At 45.0% G+C, this 19,399-nt stretch overlaps 2 protein-coding genes across 2 annotated transcripts in view; both read right to left on the bottom strand.

Annotated features, from left to right (window-relative positions):
• The window catches only part of Tbrg1 (transforming growth factor beta regulator 1), a 6,926-nt gene extending 1,584 nt beyond the window's left edge, over positions 1-5,342 (bottom strand). The window contains exons 1-5 of the mRNA XM_028755756.1: positions 4,913-5,342; positions 3,082-3,152; positions 2,273-2,493; positions 1,164-1,300; positions 721-881 (exon numbers count right to left, since the gene is read on the bottom strand). Of these exons, the coding sequence (XP_028611589.1) occupies positions 721-881; positions 1,164-1,300; positions 2,273-2,493; positions 3,082-3,152; positions 4,913-5,059 (737 nt within the window). The 5' untranslated portion in view covers positions 5,060-5,342. The remainder of the gene's footprint in view (positions 1-720; positions 882-1,163; positions 1,301-2,272; positions 2,494-3,081; positions 3,153-4,912) is intronic.
• A 3,372-nt stretch (positions 5,343-8,714) lies between these two features.
• Panx3 (pannexin 3) lies at positions 8,715-17,806 on the bottom strand. The gene is made up of 4 exons (XM_028755915.1): positions 17,306-17,806; positions 15,056-15,198; positions 12,494-12,708; positions 8,715-10,497 (listed from the first exon to the last, which is right to left on the bottom strand). Exons 1-4 carry the CDS (start codon positions 17,484-17,486, stop codon positions 9,858-9,860), a joined length of 1,179 nt encoding a protein of 392 aa, XP_028611748.1. The 5' UTR covers positions 17,487-17,806; the 3' UTR covers positions 8,715-9,857.
• Positions 17,807-19,399: the final 1,593 nt, after the last annotated feature.

Consider the following 19,399-nt stretch of genomic DNA (forward strand, 5'->3'; position numbering starts at 1 on the left):
AGATAACTGGCTCCTGCTCACATGTCTAGATGGGGAAGTGGGTCAATGAACAATCATGTGAATTTTCATTAAAATTGGATATGCACTGTACTTACAGACGTTGAAAACATGGTACACTGCACAAGGCTAAGTTTTGCTGTCAGCGTACTCTCTGTGGAGCACTGCTGTGTGGCTGAGAGGATGTGGGTCCTGAGCTCCACCTGTCAGAGCTCCACCTGTCAGAGCTCCAACAGTGATGCAATATCCCACACGGGCAGCGTAGGTCCTCCTACCCAAGGGTCCTTACCTTGCTTCCAGCTCAGATTTCTTGATTGGTAGCTTTATCAGAAAAGTGAACCAAGCAAGTCTGAAATTGCTGTTTTTTGCCTGAGGATCCTTATATCTTAAGGTGAAGCAACAATATGCCAAATAATCTTTCCTGTATGACCATGCGCATAACCTAAGCCCCACGGTTATGTTATGTGTCATAGAAATACTATGGTTTAAGGAGAAGACAACACCTAGAGAATCAAACACAGATTTGTACCCCAGCTCGAACACCCGGAGAAGTACAGGTGTGACAGGGCTAGCCAGTTTTCCTGTATCTCTGTGTTGTCCAAAGGTGACTAGAGCATCCTAAGAGTGTGTTAGAGTAAGCAACATAGCTAAAAAGCCAAGGATAAAGGAGGCTCTCAAAACAGAAAGGAAAAAACGGAACAAAGAAAGGAAAATAATAATCACAAGGCAGTGAGTACCTGAGGCTGTACGCCGCCATCCTTGATCTGACAGGTGTACAGACACTTCTGGTCTGGGCACTTCATGCTGGCATACACTCGGGTGCTGCAGTAGCCCACAGGATAGATGGCATTCTCGTCATGGAAACCAGGCCGGTTGGTGATGATCTAAAAAAAAAAAGATTCCTCAATCTGGAACTGAGGGTACTTAAGGCTTTAGAGCCCAGTGTACTATGGTAGCCTTTAGAATCTCTTTGGGGCTGACAAAGAGTGACACATCAACAGGGAAGGTGTTGGCTGTGAGCAGAGAAAACTGACCTGGTATGGTAGGGACGAGAGATTTTCTAGAGTTGGCATGGATCAACAAGGGGGTGCTGCCAGTGGGAACAGGGAAGGCTCAACCCCGCTCCAAGGTTCTCATTAGCCCGGCCAGGTGCTGGTCTCACTCACCTCCCCCAGGCTATACACGGTCAGGCCCCCTAGTCCGATGGGGAACACAGGCTGTCCTGAAGGATCCAGGGCAATGGGTCGAACCACCTTGCGAGCCCCTCCCTCCATTTTCTTTTTCTTGGATGTTTTCTTCAGAACTGAAACGAAAATCTGGGGTCACCCACTTAGGTCCCTTCCAGTGCCAAGGGGAGGGGAAATTTATACATGAAGAGCAAAGGCAGAAAGCCAATGATTTATACGGATGCTGTTTATGATGGGATTTTACACCATAAGCCCGAGGTAAGTCGAAAATATGGTATGGTAATGTATGTGATATACCTAGCTTAACAAACATCATGGCCACAGAGTACACTACGGAGTGTCAAGTGTCTCCATGAATGGGGGTCTGTCTGGGAGCTGTGGCTTCATGCCATTAGCAAATATTACTAATATTACACTGTGTATCACTGCCCTAAGAAAAGAACAAAGTCCAAAGTCCAATTTTAACCAAATGCACCCTCCTTTTATAACATTGTAAAGGAGAGAAAAATCACTAAGTTGAACCACTCGCTGTAGGTGAGGTGCCATCTGTATTCCCGAAACAGCCATATGGGCCTTTTCCCCAAAAGCCCAAGTATCTAACTTGCCTACAAACCAGTTTTAATATGTTTAAAAATCTGAACACTTTTAAGTTCTCTTCAGTGGTAGGAGCAGGGGCTCCTGAGCTAGCAGTGTGTTCAGAAGGCTTGTCCATTTCCCTGTCCCAGAGGAAAGGCCGCAGTGAATGCAGTCTGGAGAGCAGGGGTAGAAGACAAGGGGCAGAGGCCTCAGCCTGCTCATCCTCATCTGTCAGGTCTCATCAGAATCTTTCCAAAAAAAAAAATAAAAAAAATAAAAAAAAATAAAAATAAAAAAATTAAAATAAATAAATAAATAAATAAAAACAAAACAACAAAAAAAGAATCTTTCCAAAGCAGCTCCAGTAAGAAAACCTGCTCCTCAAGGGACTTCGGGGAATGCTATGAGACACAAGTGGCCACTTGTTACTCAGTCAGAACCAGCTAGTTCTCCCAGGTTTTTGCCATCGGTAGAGCCGCTGAGGCCACCGCTACACCATCCTCTTAAGATACCCTCCAGTTTGCTGTTCTCCTTGCCCTTCTCTTTCTTCTCCTTCTTGGATTTCTTCGCAAGTGGTTCCTCGGCCCCAGTGCTGGGCCCAGCTCCCTGGATAGTTCCCACGGAGCTGGAGACACCATAAGCCAGGGGCAAACTGGAGCTGTGGGAAGGAGCGGCAGCCTGTGGTTCCCCTTCAGTCAGAGCATGAATCTGGAGGAGCTTCTTCAGCAAGTATCTGAGGTTGGAAAGGGATGGGAGGAGACGGGTATGAAGTTCTGGTTTTTTTCCTCTCAACTCAATTATTTTCCTTAAGTACTGGCAATTACAGACTTATGTGCAAAGACTATCGCACTCAAACAGTAAGGTTCTTATTGGAAGCTGAAGGCAACGAAGCCCTGCAGGATAATCAATACTTGAAGAAACCAAGATAATGGCTGGAGCTTCTCTTGCACCTGCAGGGATCTTCTTCCTTTAGGGTGGAAGGCCTGAGGTGTCTGAAGGGTATTCATATGAATAGAATCAGAGGTATCCATATACCCACTGGAGTTTGCATAGGGAAGAACACATGTACATGTAGAAACTGTTTTTTCATCCCTTGGTTTTCATAACTGGGAGGTTATTTGGGTGGGAAATACTACACAGGTTCAGAGTTCCTCTGTATTGCCCCAAGTGATCAAGGGATTTTAAAATGTGCACGAATCCAGAGGGGGAAAAAAAAATCAGTCACCTGAATAATAATAATCCATCCACATCCATCACCAGCACCAATAATCATGATGACGATGATAATAACAACAGCTACAGCAAAATGAACCTGGCTCACCTTCTTTCTTCTTTTGCTTTAAGAAATTTTTCCTCGAGACGAGCAATTTCATCACAGATAGAAGCATTTTCCTTTAAGGAAGAAAAAAAAAAGGCTATAATCACATAAAATGATTTTTTTTTTAAAAAAAGAGGCTCTTTTCTGGGGACAAGATCTAGATCTCGATCTTAGACTGAAAGAAGCCTCTGTGCTGCAGCGTAAGAGGGAAGTGGTGTTCTACTCTGCGCTCGCTGTCCATACGCCTGCGCAGCAGGGAAAGACGCCCACTTTGCAAGCACGACAACTCGAATTTGTGCCTCAGAAACCAAAGTGGAAGGAGATGAATGAATGACAATTATCTGGTAACTTTTACACGTGCTCAGTGACACACATTAATAGTCATAAAGAGAAAGAAATCTCTATTAAAAAAAAATCTGCAGGGCAAAGTGTTTGGGTTCGACTACAGGCAGGGCAATTGCAAGGACACCTTTGGATGAAGAGGGACAGTCTTCTTGCTTATGCCAGAACAACATGGTACACCAAGACTCGCATACTTTGGGCAAATCAAGGGGTGTGGCCAACTCCATTAGTGTGGCCTTTGGCAGAGAAAGAATGTACCACTTGGGCTCAATCTGTACCACCATAAAATTCTTTGTTTCCCACTACAGAATTCTAAGGACTATCCACGCCCAAAGCCTTGACTTTGCAAAGACATCTGACCCAGAGTGTCTTACAGAACCATTCCTTAGAAAGAGAAAAAAAAGGATGAAAAGTTTTGTGTGTAAATTTCTTAATTAATCATTTATTTGCATATACCCAAGTATCATGCTTTACTGATGACTCAGTCTATCTTGAAGCCAATCCCGAAGGGAAATGCCTATTTGGGGTGTTTGACAGGTGGAACCTCAAATTCGTGTTCATCCTTTGGTTTCATAGGATTTTCCAGAACTTAACGAAACCAACATCCTTAAATGTCATGAGGTGACAACAGAGAACAGTAAATAAGGTGTTGACTTCTTGATTTACCCATATTTTCCCCGACACATATACACGTGTTAAATGTTTTAGGAACAACAAATTTAAAGTCAAATCTTTTCCTGACGTATCTACAAAGACCTAGTGTTTAACTGAAATTGTGTAGAAAGGAGTGTTAAACTACTGGTTCAGATGTGAGGGTATTTGAACCGCATGTATACCTATTTCCAAGCACTGAGGTGACTCTGGTTAGGCTAGAATAGTCTAGTTATTCTATTATCGGATAATAGGCTATTATCAGATTTATTAGACCCTGATATTTCTTGGTTGGTAAGTTCATCCATCAAATCCTAAATCCCTACAATTAAAGCAGGAAGTGGCTATACACCTCGGCAGCAGGAGGTAAGTCTGCTTCCTCCTGTAAGTTCCATTTTCAGTTTCGGGTGGAGGGAAGGGAGACACACCTAGAAGCCTCGTCAAAGGGAGCTACAACCGGGACAATTTTGAAAGATTCCGGTGCCTGTTTACGAAAGCAAGTGTCAGACATGGCCTAAGGGCTGGGTGTACTTAGGAAATAGGCTGTGTAGAGTAAATAATAAACTGGAATCAGGGGTATCCAAGTTGGAGTTAGGACAAACCATCCTTCAGTGTGCTCGCCTTAAAAGACACTTACTACTTAGCTTCCCTCGGAAAGGAAAAAAGTTTACCGGCGGAGCACTTTCCAGTCCTCATTTATAGAGTAGACAGGATTAGAGGAATAAAACTTATGCAAGGATAGGAGACTAATATCCCAAGCGCTGGACCGATCCTCTTTCTCGGAGGGAGCTGAGGTGGGGCAAACAGTCCCAGGGAAGGGAGCGGCCAAACCCAGACTCACAAACACGGTGGCCTTGGCGGCTCTGCGCAGCCGCAGGTACTTGAGCCGGTACTTCTCGTTCTGGCTCTTCCTCGGGAGCCTTTTCATCCTGGCCTTGCTGGACAGCGGGGTGCGCGGCTCGGAGGCCAGGCCGCTCAACACGCTCATGATCCGGCTCCTGCTCAGGGGGCTTCGGGCCGCGGAGGGGGTGATGGAGCCGAGGCAGAAACAGACAGCGATCCCCGGCACTCCCGAGTCGAGTTCCCAGGGAAGACCCGCCGGAAGTTGCGCAAAAGCACGGCCACGTGTAACTTCCGGGTTTGGAAGTTACGGTGGTTCGGACCTGGCGGTGGGCTGGGGGGACGGGTGTGGCTCAGGGCTGCAGGGAGCAGGAGCCGGAAAGAACCGGTCCTACCCGGCTTGTTAGGCTGCGAAGTAGGGAAGAGGACAGAGTCCTTATCCAGACGCGCCCGGTCTCTGTGCCCTCGGGGCAGTGCGCGTCCACATCTGCTTTCCTCGGCTGATCTGAGCAGGCCTTCCTGGGGTTTTAGCGACTTAAACGCTAATGCGGGAACTCAGCTTCCCATGTTTGCTATGTGGTTCTTAGCCTGTGAACTTTGGAGATGGAAAAACAAGACCTTGATTACCCCAAAGCTTGGCATCTAGTTAGCAAACAGTTTTAATAAAATGGTAGTACAAGGTCGGCGTTCAGTGGTTTTGAAATAGAAACCAAGAGTGTTTCAAGTACACATACCTCCTATTATTTTTAAATATTTATTTATTTATTATTTATTTATTTATTTTTGAGGCAGGGTTTCTCTGTGTAGCCCGGGCTATCCTGGAACTTGCTCCATAGACCTGAGTGACTTTTAACTCCCAGAGATCCTCCTGCCTCTGCCTCCCAAGTGTGGGATCAGGGGAATGTCCCACCATCCCCTGGCTATACCCCCTATTTTTAATAGTTTAATTTTTATAACTAAGGTCAGCTGAAGGACAGACAAATCTTTAAGGTGCAAGATTGCCCTAGACTGGACAGCAGGCTTATATTCTTGCAGTAGTGTCACAAACCAGTTAACGGAGCCTCTTGTTCACAGTTTTTGTTGTTGTTGTTGTTGTTTTGTTTTCTTTCTCTCAAAACAAAGTAAATAATGAATTGGATGGGATTTCCAAACTAGTGTACTGATACAAAAATGATTACTGTTAAATTCTCAAAATCTAGACGTTTACAGTTGTACATGAAAGTTAAGAAGGACAATACATAATTAACACGTTCAGTGAACTACTAGAGAAAAGTCAAATACTAATAAAGACAACTTAGAATTCAGTAAGTGACCCAGGTATTTAATCTCGGAAAAGTGTAAAAACCGTTGTAGTCTAAACAAAATGTAACCCAGAGAAAAAGCTTGTAGATACTCTTCTGTGACTGCCCATGTAACAAGGTGGTTTTTTTGAACTTGGCTGGGTCTTAATGATGCAACTCCAGGGTACCATTTGCCTTCACTAATCTACCTAAGGCAGTCCTGTAGATTAATTTAGTTTTGGAAACTGTCAGAATTGTGACAGCTTATAAAATACACTCTCTTTGAAAATATGTACTGGAATCTTATATTGGACTCTGAAAGCATTCGTAGTAATTGAAATTGACTTTATTCTTAAAAAAAACATTACTTTTAATTGCCTGATCTGCTTAGCTGTGTTTTGTTCTCGTAGACTTTGAGATCTGTCTGACTTTATGTGTATTATTCATCTTCTTTGTGCGTCATGCCTAGGAGGAAGAAAGTCATAGCCTCTCCTTTAAGTCTGCAAGCTGTGTGGGCCAGGAAACGTCAGTGGAATATTCACAAACATATTTATTATTTCCTCTTCATTAGAGACTTTTTCCTTTTACAATTAAGGCATTTTTCTTGCAAATTTTACAAAAAGGAAGGTATTATTTATTTGTTGGCTTTGAAAGACTAGGCTTTTACCGGTGCCAGACTCTCTGTGTAGGGGAAGATGATCCTGAACTCCAGATTCTCCTGTTTCTACTTCTCAGATGCTGGGACTGCAGGCTTAGGCAAGCATGCCCAGCTTGGGGAAATTTTTTTTTATTGGATATTTTATTTATTTACATTTCAGATGTTATCTCTTTTCCCCGTCCCCCCCACCAGAAAGTTCTTATCCAGTCCCCCCTCCTGTTACGTCTATGAGGGTGTGTCCCCACCCTTGAACCCACTCCTCCCTCCCTGCCCTCGAATTCCCCCACATTGGAGCCTTCATGAGGCCAAGGACCTCCTCTCCCACCAATGCCTGTCAAGGCCATCCTCTACTACATACACAGCTGGAGCCTGTTAGCTATTGCCTCGGTCCTGTAAGCAGAATTAAACTGTTTTGTAACTGTTGCAGCTATGCTCATATTATCTTTTACACAATTATTTCTATGTTGTTTGACTTTTTTGGTCGGTTCATGGACCACACATCTTTGTGGTCAAGTCTTTTGATATTGACTATGTAAACGAGTTTGTGTGTACCATAGTATGTGATGCTCTGACCAACTTGTCCTTTTACTAATCTATGAAGATTAGTGCCTAGGACACAACTGTTAAAAAACTTAATTCAGGAAGGAAAATAATAAATCAGCAATATGACATAATGTAAAAGTTTATTTCTGCGGTGGATTTTTGCTTGGTATGGCAACAATCCATCTAGGGAAGGAGGGAGAAAAATAGGAAGAATTTGTGAAGGAACTACTCCTGGGCACCATTTGTTGGTACAGTAAAGGACAGAGAAGGGCACCCTGGAGGCAGAGACTGCATGTCCAAATACTCAGCATCCTGAGAAATAAGGGTGCCCCAAAGTAGCTGATTACAGTGAAAGCTGTGTGCAGGTGTTACAGAGTTGTCTTCTAGCTCCTTGTCCTGTGGAATGGAAGCGTTCCCTCTAGAGACAGAGTTTAACCAGGGGTTTATTTATCAATGCAAAGCAAGCACTCCAAAGAGAGATTGAAGTGGGCTGTCCGAGGTTGAGTGTATGCGGTCAGAAGTCCAGAGAGTTCTATTGTGGATTTGAAAGAAGTTAGAGGTGAGTAGCCTCTTTGGGTAGTAATGGGACTTGTTTTTCTCCCGAATCATGGTGGATCAGATTTCCTTTTTATGATATTTCTTGCCATGATCCTCTAGGAAGATTCATGACAGGGCTGGATTGGAGAGCTGGAGACAGGTGGAGGTTAAGGAGGAGAGAAAGGAGGAGGATGTGATGGTAGAGGTGGCATGTTATCAGAACCACAATATAAATGTTATGATAAGGAAGGTGAGATATTTTGGGGACAAAGATCCTCAGTGTACACGTGGGACGAGTGGCCCGATGTCTTTGTTTTTGATATAGCAGGAACTACTTATCTGTAGCTTCAAGAATGTCTAACTGCAAAGACCCATTCTGGTAATCAGGAGACACAGCTACAAAGATACAGCGGTGGGTGGTTTGTTTGTTTATTGGTTGGTGGGTTTTGGTTCCCTCGTATCTAATTTTTTCTTGAGGCTTTGCACAGTGGCATGACTCATGTCATGGCTGTCTGTCTGTTAAGAACTTTGTACCATTCCGTAGTTCAGCCATTCTATTAATTTTAAAATAAAGCTGGGGACAGAGCTTTAACGCAGGCTGTCACGTTGTACAAGTAGGAACAGGGCTTGGGCTATCTTGTAGGACTCGTTTATCCTCACTCCATTACTCATGTCTGTCTTTCACCTAATGGGGAAGCAGAGAGGACAGACTGAAGTAGTGGCCAGTCTGTAGCCCGCGAAAGGGCTTCTGTACTCACTGAACAACTGGACTTTTATTAATGTCATTAGGTAAATTTACATGAATTTGTCAGAAGCAACACGGCTTCTCTATTATCTATATGGAGAGGAATCCAAACAGCTTGTGTTAAAAAAATCTCTCAAGAAATGCATAATATACAGCTTAAAAATATTTATTAAGAGTCACCATGGCACCGGGGGTAGAGCACCGTCTTTTGAACCAGAGCAAGGCTTTGACAGTTAGATGCGAGGAGGAAGCGGTGAATGGAGAATGTACAGAAGTGGAGCAATAGGACTTTCATGTTCATCTTGCTTAACACTTATTTATTTTTTTTTGTGATGGAGATCAGAGGCTAGCCTGGAGAGTCAGTTCTCCCCTTTCACCATTTGGGTCCCAGGCATTGAAATCAGGTCATTAAGGCTTCACAACAAGCCTCTTAACTTACTGGCCTTCACTGATTGGCTGTCAGTGAAGGTATAGCATCCCTTGGACTCTTAACGAACATACCGAGACTCATTAAGACTTTAGAAGGTATTGATAGTCCGTAATCTGAGCCCTCGTGGAAAAGAATCCTCAGTTTATATCATGAAAAGCATATCGGACTCCTAAAGATTCAACCCATGGCCTTTGCCTCTGTCCTTAAGTCCCAAGAGCAGATTCCAAGTTAAAACTGTCATTATTTCTTGTCCCTTTACTGGGCCCTGGAGTACGTGGCAAGGCTACAGATGTCCACAAAGCGGGATGGGCAAGCCAAATCAAAGTGTTTCAGGGGCTCATGTCCTTACTAATCTCTTACTGAATTGCTTTACCGGCCCACTGTGGGCAGGCAAGCATGAGTTCTAGAGTAGATGGATCTAGTGAGAATTTCCCTCCATACATGGCCTTTAGAATCTTTCTGTGTTCAATGTCTGCACTTCACTTCACATGTTCGTTTAGCGTTACTGTCCTCAGAATGCTCTAGACTGAAATGTCCAGCTCTTTGACTCTTTACTTCCAGACTCCGTCCACATTGAATTACCAAGCGTTGATTTTTATCTTCTTATAAATACAGGATATTTCAGGTGAATCCAACCTTAACCACTGTATGTGGACATCATTATTATTTTTCTGTCTTTTACTCTGCATAGCTTGTGAAGAAGGAGAATTGCTTTCTATAAAACTTACCTCTCTCTGTTTCTTTTTTTTAAAACTATGGGTGCTCATCATATGCATGTTGGGTGAGATGTTTAGGTTTTGAGGGTTCTAAGCCAGCCAGTAAGGTCATAAAATCTACCACGGTGTCAATGTTGTGTTTCTGGGTGGTTGTGTCCTTCAACACACATAAGACATTCAGCCAGCTAAAAGAGATGAGCTCGGAGATATTCGCTCGGAGGAAAAGAAGGATCACATTGAGGTCGTTGATCGGACAACCTAGCATCTTTCTACTGAGCAGATCAAAAGCTGGGAGCATCTCATAGATGGAGAGGAGTCGTTTGTCCCACCGACATAGCCGTGTCAGGTTGTATATGATCACTGGGACCAGGATGGTGTATATTGCTACACTGGAGACGCTCACGATCTGGAATACAGACAGGGAGGTCAGCCTGCATGGGATCAACTCTGGCACATGGATCTCCTCATGGAGTAGCCCTGTCTTGATGGAGCAGCTGAATTCTTCTTGAAAGAAGACATCTAAATGGAAATGGCCAAGGTACAGGTAAGTGGCTGAGGTGAAGAGCAGTAAGAGGGCATTCCTCAGGAGGTAGGTGGCCACTAGCCAATGGGAGCGCTGCTTGCATGCCAGGTACCGCTCTAGCAAGGGGAATTCGAAATACCGTTCCTTCCGGGCCCTGGGCAGGGGAAGAGAGAAGGCATTGTTAGGGAGGACCGTGTAGAACCACACCCCAAAGGTCACGTGGAAGACTAGCAAGTCTGTGTATCTAACACATTAAATTTTTTTAACCTTTATTTTGATTTTGTGGGTATGGATGGTTAGTCTGTATGTATGTCTGTCCACTACATGTGTACAGTGCCTACGGAAGCCACAAGAAGGCGTTGGAGCCCCTGGGACTGGAGTTACAGATGTTGTGGGTAGGCGAGTGAGTAAAAGAATCTCACCCAGTCCTCTGCAAGAACAGCCTGTGCTTTTAACTGCTGATCCATCTCTCTCGCTCCAAACATGACATTAGTATTGGAGAACATCTGTATTCTCTCCATAATCACAGCCACAATTCTCCTGCCAGAGGAGGTGTGAGTACCCCTCAGTTCTCCAAACACTGAATGCAGTGTCTTAAACCCGTGGATGATCAATAAATTATGAAGGATCGCACTCCCAATGAGTTTCTGCCCAGCAAGGTTAAATGACGTTCAAAGCAGAAGTATGCCTTGCATAGCAGTAAGCTTATGACTGGTAATGTGAACAATGGAGTTCTGTGTTCTGAGTGTGATTTTGAGATCAGTTCATTCATTTTGTACAGATTAATATGTTAACAGCTCATTGTTGAGAGCCGTGCAGGCAAGGTACAGGTAAGCCTGCCTCTGCTTTGAGGGGAAGGGCAGATCTGATATACCACATTCTATAACATTAACACTTATTGCTAAATGCACATGAGCCATAGTAGTTGTGAATATTAGGAGACAGAGTAATAGTGTAAGTTAGAGGGATCAGAAACCATGATGTCTCCATCATACTGGCTTAAATCTGGGCTTCAGAATGGCGGAGAGGAACTTTTTAAAGGGGACACAGCATACACAGAAGATGGCCACAAATCTTAGCTCAACGCACCTCTTACTGGTGCCTGCTGCCCAGGCCAGACCCATTTAAAACTGCACCGTTCTCATCTCCTAGCTTTCCAGCTCCTGCCCCCTCTGTTATTGCTTCCTTCATACTGCTTGTCATCTACTAAGATGTGTTAGTGGGTTTTGTTTGTTTGTTTGTTTGCTTTCCTTCAATAGAATCTTAGCCTTGCACTAGTAGGTACAGCCTTGTTGCTGCCTTTGTCCCCTGTCCTGAACACATACACACACACACACACACACACACACACACACACACAGAGAGATCGAGAGAGAGAGAGAGAGAGAGAGAGAGAGAGAGAGAGAGAGAGAGACACGAGACAGAAAGAGAGAGTATGTGTGTGTGGTATATGTGTATGGTTTGTGGTGTGTGTGTGGTTTGTGGTGTGTGTGTGTGTGTGTGTGTGTGGTGTGTGTGTGTGTGTGTGTGGTGTGTATCTGATGTACTGCCTGGTACTTAGATACATGAATGACTTCTCAGTGATTGACTCAGGGATAAGGAGGAGACTTGTTGTGCAGACAGTGTTAAGTATTCCATATCTCAAATCCCCGTGGGCCTGGAAGCGTTTCAGATTTGGGTGGGATTTATTTATTTATTTATTTATTTAAGAATAATTGAAAGACATTTTAAACAATGATACTTTTAAAAAAAATGATTTTGGAGCACTGGGCCATTTGGAGATTAGGAATACTCAAAGCGTAACTAGAAATTTGAAAAATAGTTAACATTGTTCTTGAGGCAGATATTTGAGAATTTCAAGAATTTTTTGCTAAGCATGAGTGGAGTTAACAGGTTTCTGAGCATATAAAGTAATATTTTAGAGCTATTTATCCCTGTGCTTCAGTGTGTTCATCTGTCAACTAGAGACAGATCCTCTTCTTTCTACAATGAGAAAGTTCAACCCCCTCCCCCTCCAAGAATGCAGGGAAGAACGGAGTACTTTGCTGTCTTGAGAAGGATGGCGTAGAGAAAATATAAATATGATTATGCATGGGTATCAATTTAATGCTCCACAAAGTCCTTTAGAAGAAGCTAGAGGGGCAACTCACTTCTCTAGCTCATCCCAGAAGACGTGGGGGTCAGAGCTCTTCTGCCGGATTTTCAACATGTGCTGTACCAGGCGGATGGAACGGTTGTAAGACTTGTCCAGCTCACTGATGATGAACAGCAGATCTGAGCTGAGGGCTGGCACAGCTGCGTATTGCCACAGAAGCACTGGCAGATACATGGCCACAGCCAGGGCCAGTAGAGAGTAGGGGAGAGCCTGCAAGAAAGAGAAGGCTGAGGAGGGAGCCCAGGGTGCTGAGGCTTGAATGACAGCTAAGTGGGGGCTTAACTGCTCTCTTGGTCTCATTTTAGAAGGGAGAAAATGTATATTGTTGACCACGCAAAGCTCTCTGTCCATATGGAATAATACAGTGAAACTGATAGAGAAGGGACATTATATCTCTGTTACCCAGATCCATGGTCTATGGGTTTTCTGACTTATGGTCTATCTGGGATTCCAAGAAGAGAAAGAATGAAAGCAAAAAAGGGATAGAAGATAAAAAGTGTCTGGTAAGGGGAGATCTCTGCCTTCACTGCCCCAACACTGCAGACTGAGTATTTAGCCTGAAATTATGATCAATAGGGGCCCCGACATCCTAGAGGAGAGAACTTTATTTCTTCTGTGTGTCCTGTCCTATGCTTGTCTTTTATAGTCTCTGGATTCTCAGTGACGTCAAATGATAATACCAGATACTCTTGGAATTCCTTGCGGGGGGGGGGGGGGGTAGGGGTGTCATTTCAGGTATGCAGATAATGCAATGGAACTTTAGGAATGTGTAGCTCTTATCTTCTCAGCTACTCTGGTGTTTGTAAAGACTCCCCACCACTCCCTATGCAGCCCTCAGAGGAGCCAACCTGCTGACACCTTGCGTTTCTGTTGTTTAGGCCACCCTTTGTTACTGTGGCTCTGGCAGAGTATAGTAGGACTTTTCTCTAAGTTTCCTTATTATACTTAGGCATCTAACAGAGGGAGGTCTGTCTTTTTATTCATAGTACAGTCTCCACTTGTGAAGAATTTTCAAGTCTACGTTTGTTGCTAGGTAGTTACCATGCATTATTTCATTTGCTTCTCACAAGGATGCTATTGGTGGGATGCCATCGCTGCATCTATTTTTACAGTGAAGGAAGCTGCAGGAGGGCCAGGTCAAGTATCTGTTACAGCATCACACACTCAGCAGGTTGGAAGAGTGAAGAGGCTTAGATGCTTAGTGTCCTAATGACTTCTCACTCACAGCTTCTTCCAAACTGCTTTGTCTTTGTAGTGGCAAGTTTACAGGAAAAGATGGAGGGTACATCTGGGTTGTGTGTGTATGTGTGTGTGTGTCTGTCTGTCTGTCTGTCTGTCTGACTGTCTCTTATTTTCTGAACTGCAAGAATTGAAAGACTGGAAAAGGGCCTCATGTAAAATTATGATTATTTTACTCTTATTCAAGAAATAACATCCCTGAAAATAAGCCTTTCACTTCTATAGAGTGTGTTCCTGAGAGTGAGGAGAAGCCAAAGAATCCGAGTTCAGAGAACTTCCTGGTGACACTGATAGTCAAGTGTTTTGACTTTTCTTAACATGAATCGACTCCAAAATCTGTAGCCTTGTCCCTATCTTGGCCTGCTGACCTGCCAGTGACAGAGGCTTCGTGTACTTTCTCCTTCAAGTCTCAGGTTTTGCTCTCTAGGATGACAAGAAAGAACAAACCCCTAATTTAAGGACAAAGAGAACAGGTGAAGAGCAGACAAGAGCAGCAGACGGTTGAAAGCTCGGCATCGGCTGCCTGACCCAAGACACTGGTGTGGGGTGAGAACAAACACTTTGCAACTCAGAACCAGAAAGACTAAGGAACTAGGGATATGGATGAAACCAAAAAGCAAGAGTCTAAGTCGGTCTGAAACAACACTGAACAGTGTCACCGAGTGACACACTGACCTGCAGATTCTCTATAATGTACAGCATTCAATCAACCATCCTTTCCTGTTCCCGAGGGAAGGTTTGAAGGTTTGTCTCTGGAGAGACTAAATGGTAGTGAACTCTATGCTCAAACCCACTGAGGCAGGAGAACTAGCCTGAGGGGTTGAAGGCTGAAGCCAGGTGAATGAGCACTTAACATCCGGGCTGAGTTTGCCCAGGGCTAGCAGTCAGGCTTGTTACCAGCTGCATTCTTCTTAAATTAAGGACCGAATGACTCTTCTCAGAGACAACGGACAATACTGAGCTAGGACTAGATACTGATACCTGAGTTTCTTTACAGTGAAGTTCTCCAGAGGGATCCCTTTCACCTAAACCTGCTTGTCAACATGTCACTCATGGGCACAAAGCTTCCAATCAGATGTAAGTGGGCAACTTTCAACTGCAGACTAATGTGCACACCAGAGACCAGCAGGCATTTGAAGGACCCCTGGAATATGAAAGTCAGCTGCCGAAAGGAATGAGCAAAGGCAGAGTGAGGTGGGAATGTGATGGGTAGGGGTGAAGTGGCACTCGAGAACATATAGTGGTTCAATCTACTCCCCCCCCAACCCCCGACCCCCAAGCCTGGAAGCCGTCATGCAAGGGCCCCTGTCTGCGTTACCTTGTGAGGCCAGAGAGATTTCACCTTGTACTGGCCAGCCTCGTCCAGCTTATGGTGAGCCAGTGAGTCCCAGCACGAGCTGTCAACGTATGCAGCCTGCCTGACACTGAAGTTGCCGGGAGAGAAGCAGCTGATGGGAGACCCTGGAAAAGGAGCAGAGTTGCCGGGCGGTGGTGGTGCATGCCTTTAATCCCAGCACTTGGGAGGCAGAGGCAGGTGGATTTCTGAGTTTGAGGTCAGCCTGGTCTACCGAGTGAGTTCCAGGACAGCCAGGGCTACACAGAGAAACCCTGTCTCAAAAAACAAAACAAAAAAAAAAAAAAAAAAAAAAAAAAAGGAGCAGAGCTTTGAGGCAGCCTTAGGTGCAGCAGAGGGATGGAAGTCAGTCATTCAAGAGTTTTCTGGGAGAAGGAACATCCTTATAAGTTGGTAGTTTTCTGTGGAGGGCAAGTCTCGCCTTCTTTCCCAGCCTCAGCTTTCTGGGCCCTGTACTGCTGTGTCACGGGAAGATAGGTCGTGATGGAGTAGAACTCACAGTTTGGCCCATGCTACCAATGCGCTGACTTGGTCTTTTAGGTCTGATGGCCCATTTCTCTCAAAGTTCCTTCAGACTCCCATACAGGAAGCTATCAGAGACGCCTTGAAGTCAGCAGTTTGCCACCAAAAGGCTTTGATAGTGACGTATCCTCTCAAGAGAGATGATAACCTTTAAAACATGTTTTTGAAATGATTGTATGTGTTTGTCATATGTGCGCACGTGTCCCGGCACACTCATGGAGGTCAGAAGATGACTTTGTGGAAATGGCTTCTCTCCTTCCACCAGTTCGGTATTCTACCATGTGTGCACTGAGACTGAGTTCAGGTCGTCAGGCTTGGCAGCAAGTGTACCTAAGGAGGCATCCTGTCAGCCTTGTTTTGTTTTGAGACAGAGTCCTACTGTACGGCTCAGGCTGACTTCAAACTTGTTATCTGCATGGGAAGGCAAATGGGCTTGGGTGAGAGGCTCCAGCTTTCCTGTTTCTTATTAGACAGAGGCAGAACTGGGAACCAATCCTGTTGCTACTCTCAATGTGAAATAACAGAGAGCTAATGGGGCACAGACAGAAAAGGAAACTAGGGTCCCGTGGCTGCCACAGAGGGAGCAGGCTTTCAGAGTTAACCCAGTGCTTACAGTATCGCAAACATGCGCGTGTCTGTTTATGGCTAGGGTCATGGAGAAGAAGCAAAGGTTTGTTCAGCATCCCTGAACAAGGTTGTATGAACCCTGCCAGAGGTGGGAAGGGAGTGCAGGGAAAAAGGTTTGTTCACAGTGGGCTAAGAGAAAGGATTCCAAGTTCTGAAGAGATTACAGAGTCCCAACCTCTATCTATAGAAGCCAAAATAATAAGTTTTATCATTATTTAGACATAAAAGACATGACTACTAAAGGGATAGCTAATTGTTACTTTAAAAAGATACTGCATGTTGAGCTTGTTTTCTCCTTCATACTCCTGTCCTCCCCTTGCTTCATCTGCTCCTCTTCTCCAATGAATTCTCCCGCTCTCTTCTCCTCCCAGTCTCACTCTCACACGTCCCTCCCCACACTACTACCCCTCCCTTTCTCTGACAGGAGGAAGACCCCCATGAGTAGCCACCCACCCTGGTAAATCAAGTCCAAGGAGGACTAAGCACATCCTCTTTCACTGAGGCCAGACAAGGAAGCCCAGATAGAGGAAGGGGATCCAAAGGCAAGCAACAGAGTCTGAGATAGCGTCCCCCTCCAATGGTTAGGGCCCCTAGGTGAAGTTAATTTAAGCTGCACATCTGCTACAAATGTGTAGGGAGGCTAGGTCCAGCCCCTGAATGCTCTTCGGTTGGTGGTTTAGTCTCTGTGATTCCCCCACTGGCCCAGGTTACTTGACTCTGTATTTCATCTTGTGGTGTCTTTGAGCCCTCTGGCGTCCTCAAATCTTCCACAAGACTCCCTGAGCCCCGCCTAATATTTGGCTGTGGATCTGTCTCTGTGTCAGTTGCTGGATGAAGCCTCTTCAAAGAAGAAATTACTTTTTACTGTAAGATTTATTTCCAAGTTGACTTTTGCAACTATTTCATGCTTCTGCTTTGGTGACCCCTCATACTCACGCAGCACCTGCCCCTTGGGAATCCAGTCCAGCCCAAAGCCGGGAAATCTTAAGACAGGAGCTAGCTCACTTTATAGCTGTTGTAGGGGTAAAATGAAGTCAGGTCTCTTACCATCCGTCAGCAGCTTACCTGATGAGAACTCCTGGGCGAAAGCCAGAGACATCAGCAGCAAGGGGAAGCCCACAGTAACGAACTTGACCATCTTATCCAGGGGCAGTTCCAGGCGCAATCCTTTGAGCCGAGAGCCCCTGCGGTCGGGCAGCAGGGCATCAGAGAGCATGTACTCTGCAGCGGTGTGTGCGAGCGACATGATGCTGCCGAGAATGGGGCCTTGAGGGATACAGAGGAAACTGCTACTCTTAGCAATCTAGGTACAGTGGGGTGATGTGGTGACAGCTTCAGGCAGCTAGTTTCCAGCAGACAGTGTCGCAGCACCAGCCTCACATGTCTGTGCTAGGACCAGGCAACGGGTCTTCACATAACTGCCCAGGTTCTGAGCCAGACACCCTGGCAATTAGAGGAAGGCATATCCTTGGTGGGTCCTTACTGGAGGAGGGGTCAGACTTTACATGTGGCTGGTGCCAGGCTGCTTGCCTAGATTGTCTCCCAACAGACGAAGCACTGTGGCTTTATGCTGTCCTCTGATTAATAAAGTATTTTCAGCAGTGGTGGAGAGAAGGAGGGCCGTGGGCTCAGCCCCTCATGTAATTGGTGTGGAATTTGGGTGGAGATTGCTTAAATGTATTGAAGGCTCTCATTTTGTGGTTTGGAGTGGGAACGGAGCCCCTAGCATTCATCGAGGACGGTTACCTCTATAGAGCAAGCTTTGTCCGAGTGATGTGTTTTGCTTAAGATCCAGACTTCTTCCCCGAAACTGCCCTGTACTTGCTGTTAATTTTCCTTCCCCGACTCTAGTCTTTCAGCAGTATATTTACAATTTTCAGTTCTGCTCAGCCTACCCTTTCTCTGGGAAGCTGTGGGGAGGGGGTGATGGTGTGCTGTAGTGGAAAGATCATGACCTTTGAACTTTGGGAGGAAACGTTGTCCCTGGAGATCCAACAGTGCTTATATCTCAATTTCATGATTTGTTTTCTCTTCTCTCAAGGTTCAGTCTGTTAGAAACCACAGGAATGGATGTGCATATGAGAACGCTCTTGCTAGATTGTGAAACACAGGCGTGTCCTATGTTTTGGTAAGTGTACACAGGGCCCATGTGTTAAATGATGGCCTGCCAGCCCGTGACACTCTGAGGAAGTGGTGGAATGCTTAAAAGGTTGGGCTTTGGTTACTAGGGCATGTCCTTGATGGAACTCATGTCCATATTAGAACCCTCATGCTCTTTCTCATGCTCTTCCACCATGAAATGAACAGATTTCTTTCCTCCATACTTCTGCCATGAGTAACTTCGCTACCACAGGCTCAATACTACAGAGCCAAGTACTACAGACTCTGGAACCATGAACTAAATAAAAATTTTCTCCTTTCATATTTTCCCTTTTGTAATGCGGAGGCCTCAAGCTCGATGATCTCTGTTCCTAACCCAACCTTTCTTCCCTTTAAGTTGATTATGTCTGGTGTTTTGTTACAATCACAGAAAGTGGACCAGCATAGCAAGGATCGGTTCAAGTTGATTTCATGTGGTTGAGTTGGAGAACAAGACAGTCTTGTCTCTAGTACTGCCCTTAAACTTGGAAATGAAGGCCTTTAACTAGTCTCCTTTTTGGCTGTCCTTGGCTGTGCTATTCCGGTGGAGCACAGAGTCCGTGGGCTGATGGGATGTACCCATTATGAGCTATGCAGAATCTGTGTGCTACTCAAACCACTATCACAGTACTCTTGCCTCTGCAACTTCTTACCCAAGGGCTGTGGCCTGCTTCCAGGGCCTGTGTGGGCCTTTTGCTCTGGTACAGGTACATCCTCTGAAGGAATGATTGTGTGGGTATATGTTCAAGGTTTAAGGAACAGTTACCGTGTACGGTTGGAGTTTAAAAGTCCTGACGTGTCCACACATGCAACTGTGACATTTTCCCCCCATTCAGTGTGGGGCTTAGCTATATTGGAATAGAGACCGGGGATGATGCAATGATTCTAAATTGAACCTAGCATCACTGATCCTTATGAAGTATATGTGTGTGTGTGTGTGAAGCTAGGCAGGCAGAACCTATACAACAATTTGTTATCTTGGTTGATAATTTTTCAGTTTTAAGATCTATTTATGGCATA

This window comes from Grammomys surdaster, unplaced genomic scaffold (genome assembly GCF_004785775.1).
Source record: "Grammomys surdaster isolate TR1022 unplaced genomic scaffold, NIH_TR_1.0 126086, whole genome shotgun sequence".
NCBI lineage: Eukaryota > Metazoa > Chordata > Mammalia > Rodentia > Muridae > Grammomys > Grammomys surdaster.

Coding starts and splice junctions, on each gene's coding strand:
- Panx3 (XM_028755915.1), bottom strand. CDS start 17,486: ATGTCGCTCGCACACACCGCTGCAGAGTACATGCTCTCTGATGCCCTG. Junction 15,199..17,305: donor CGCCCAGGAGTTCTCATCAG/GTAAGCTGCTGA, acceptor CTCCTTTTCCAG/GGTCTCCCATCAGCTGCTTC. Junction 10,498..12,493: donor TTCTGGGATGAGCTAGAGAA/GTGAGTTGCCCC, acceptor TCCCCTGCCCAG/GGCCCGGAAGGAACGGTATT.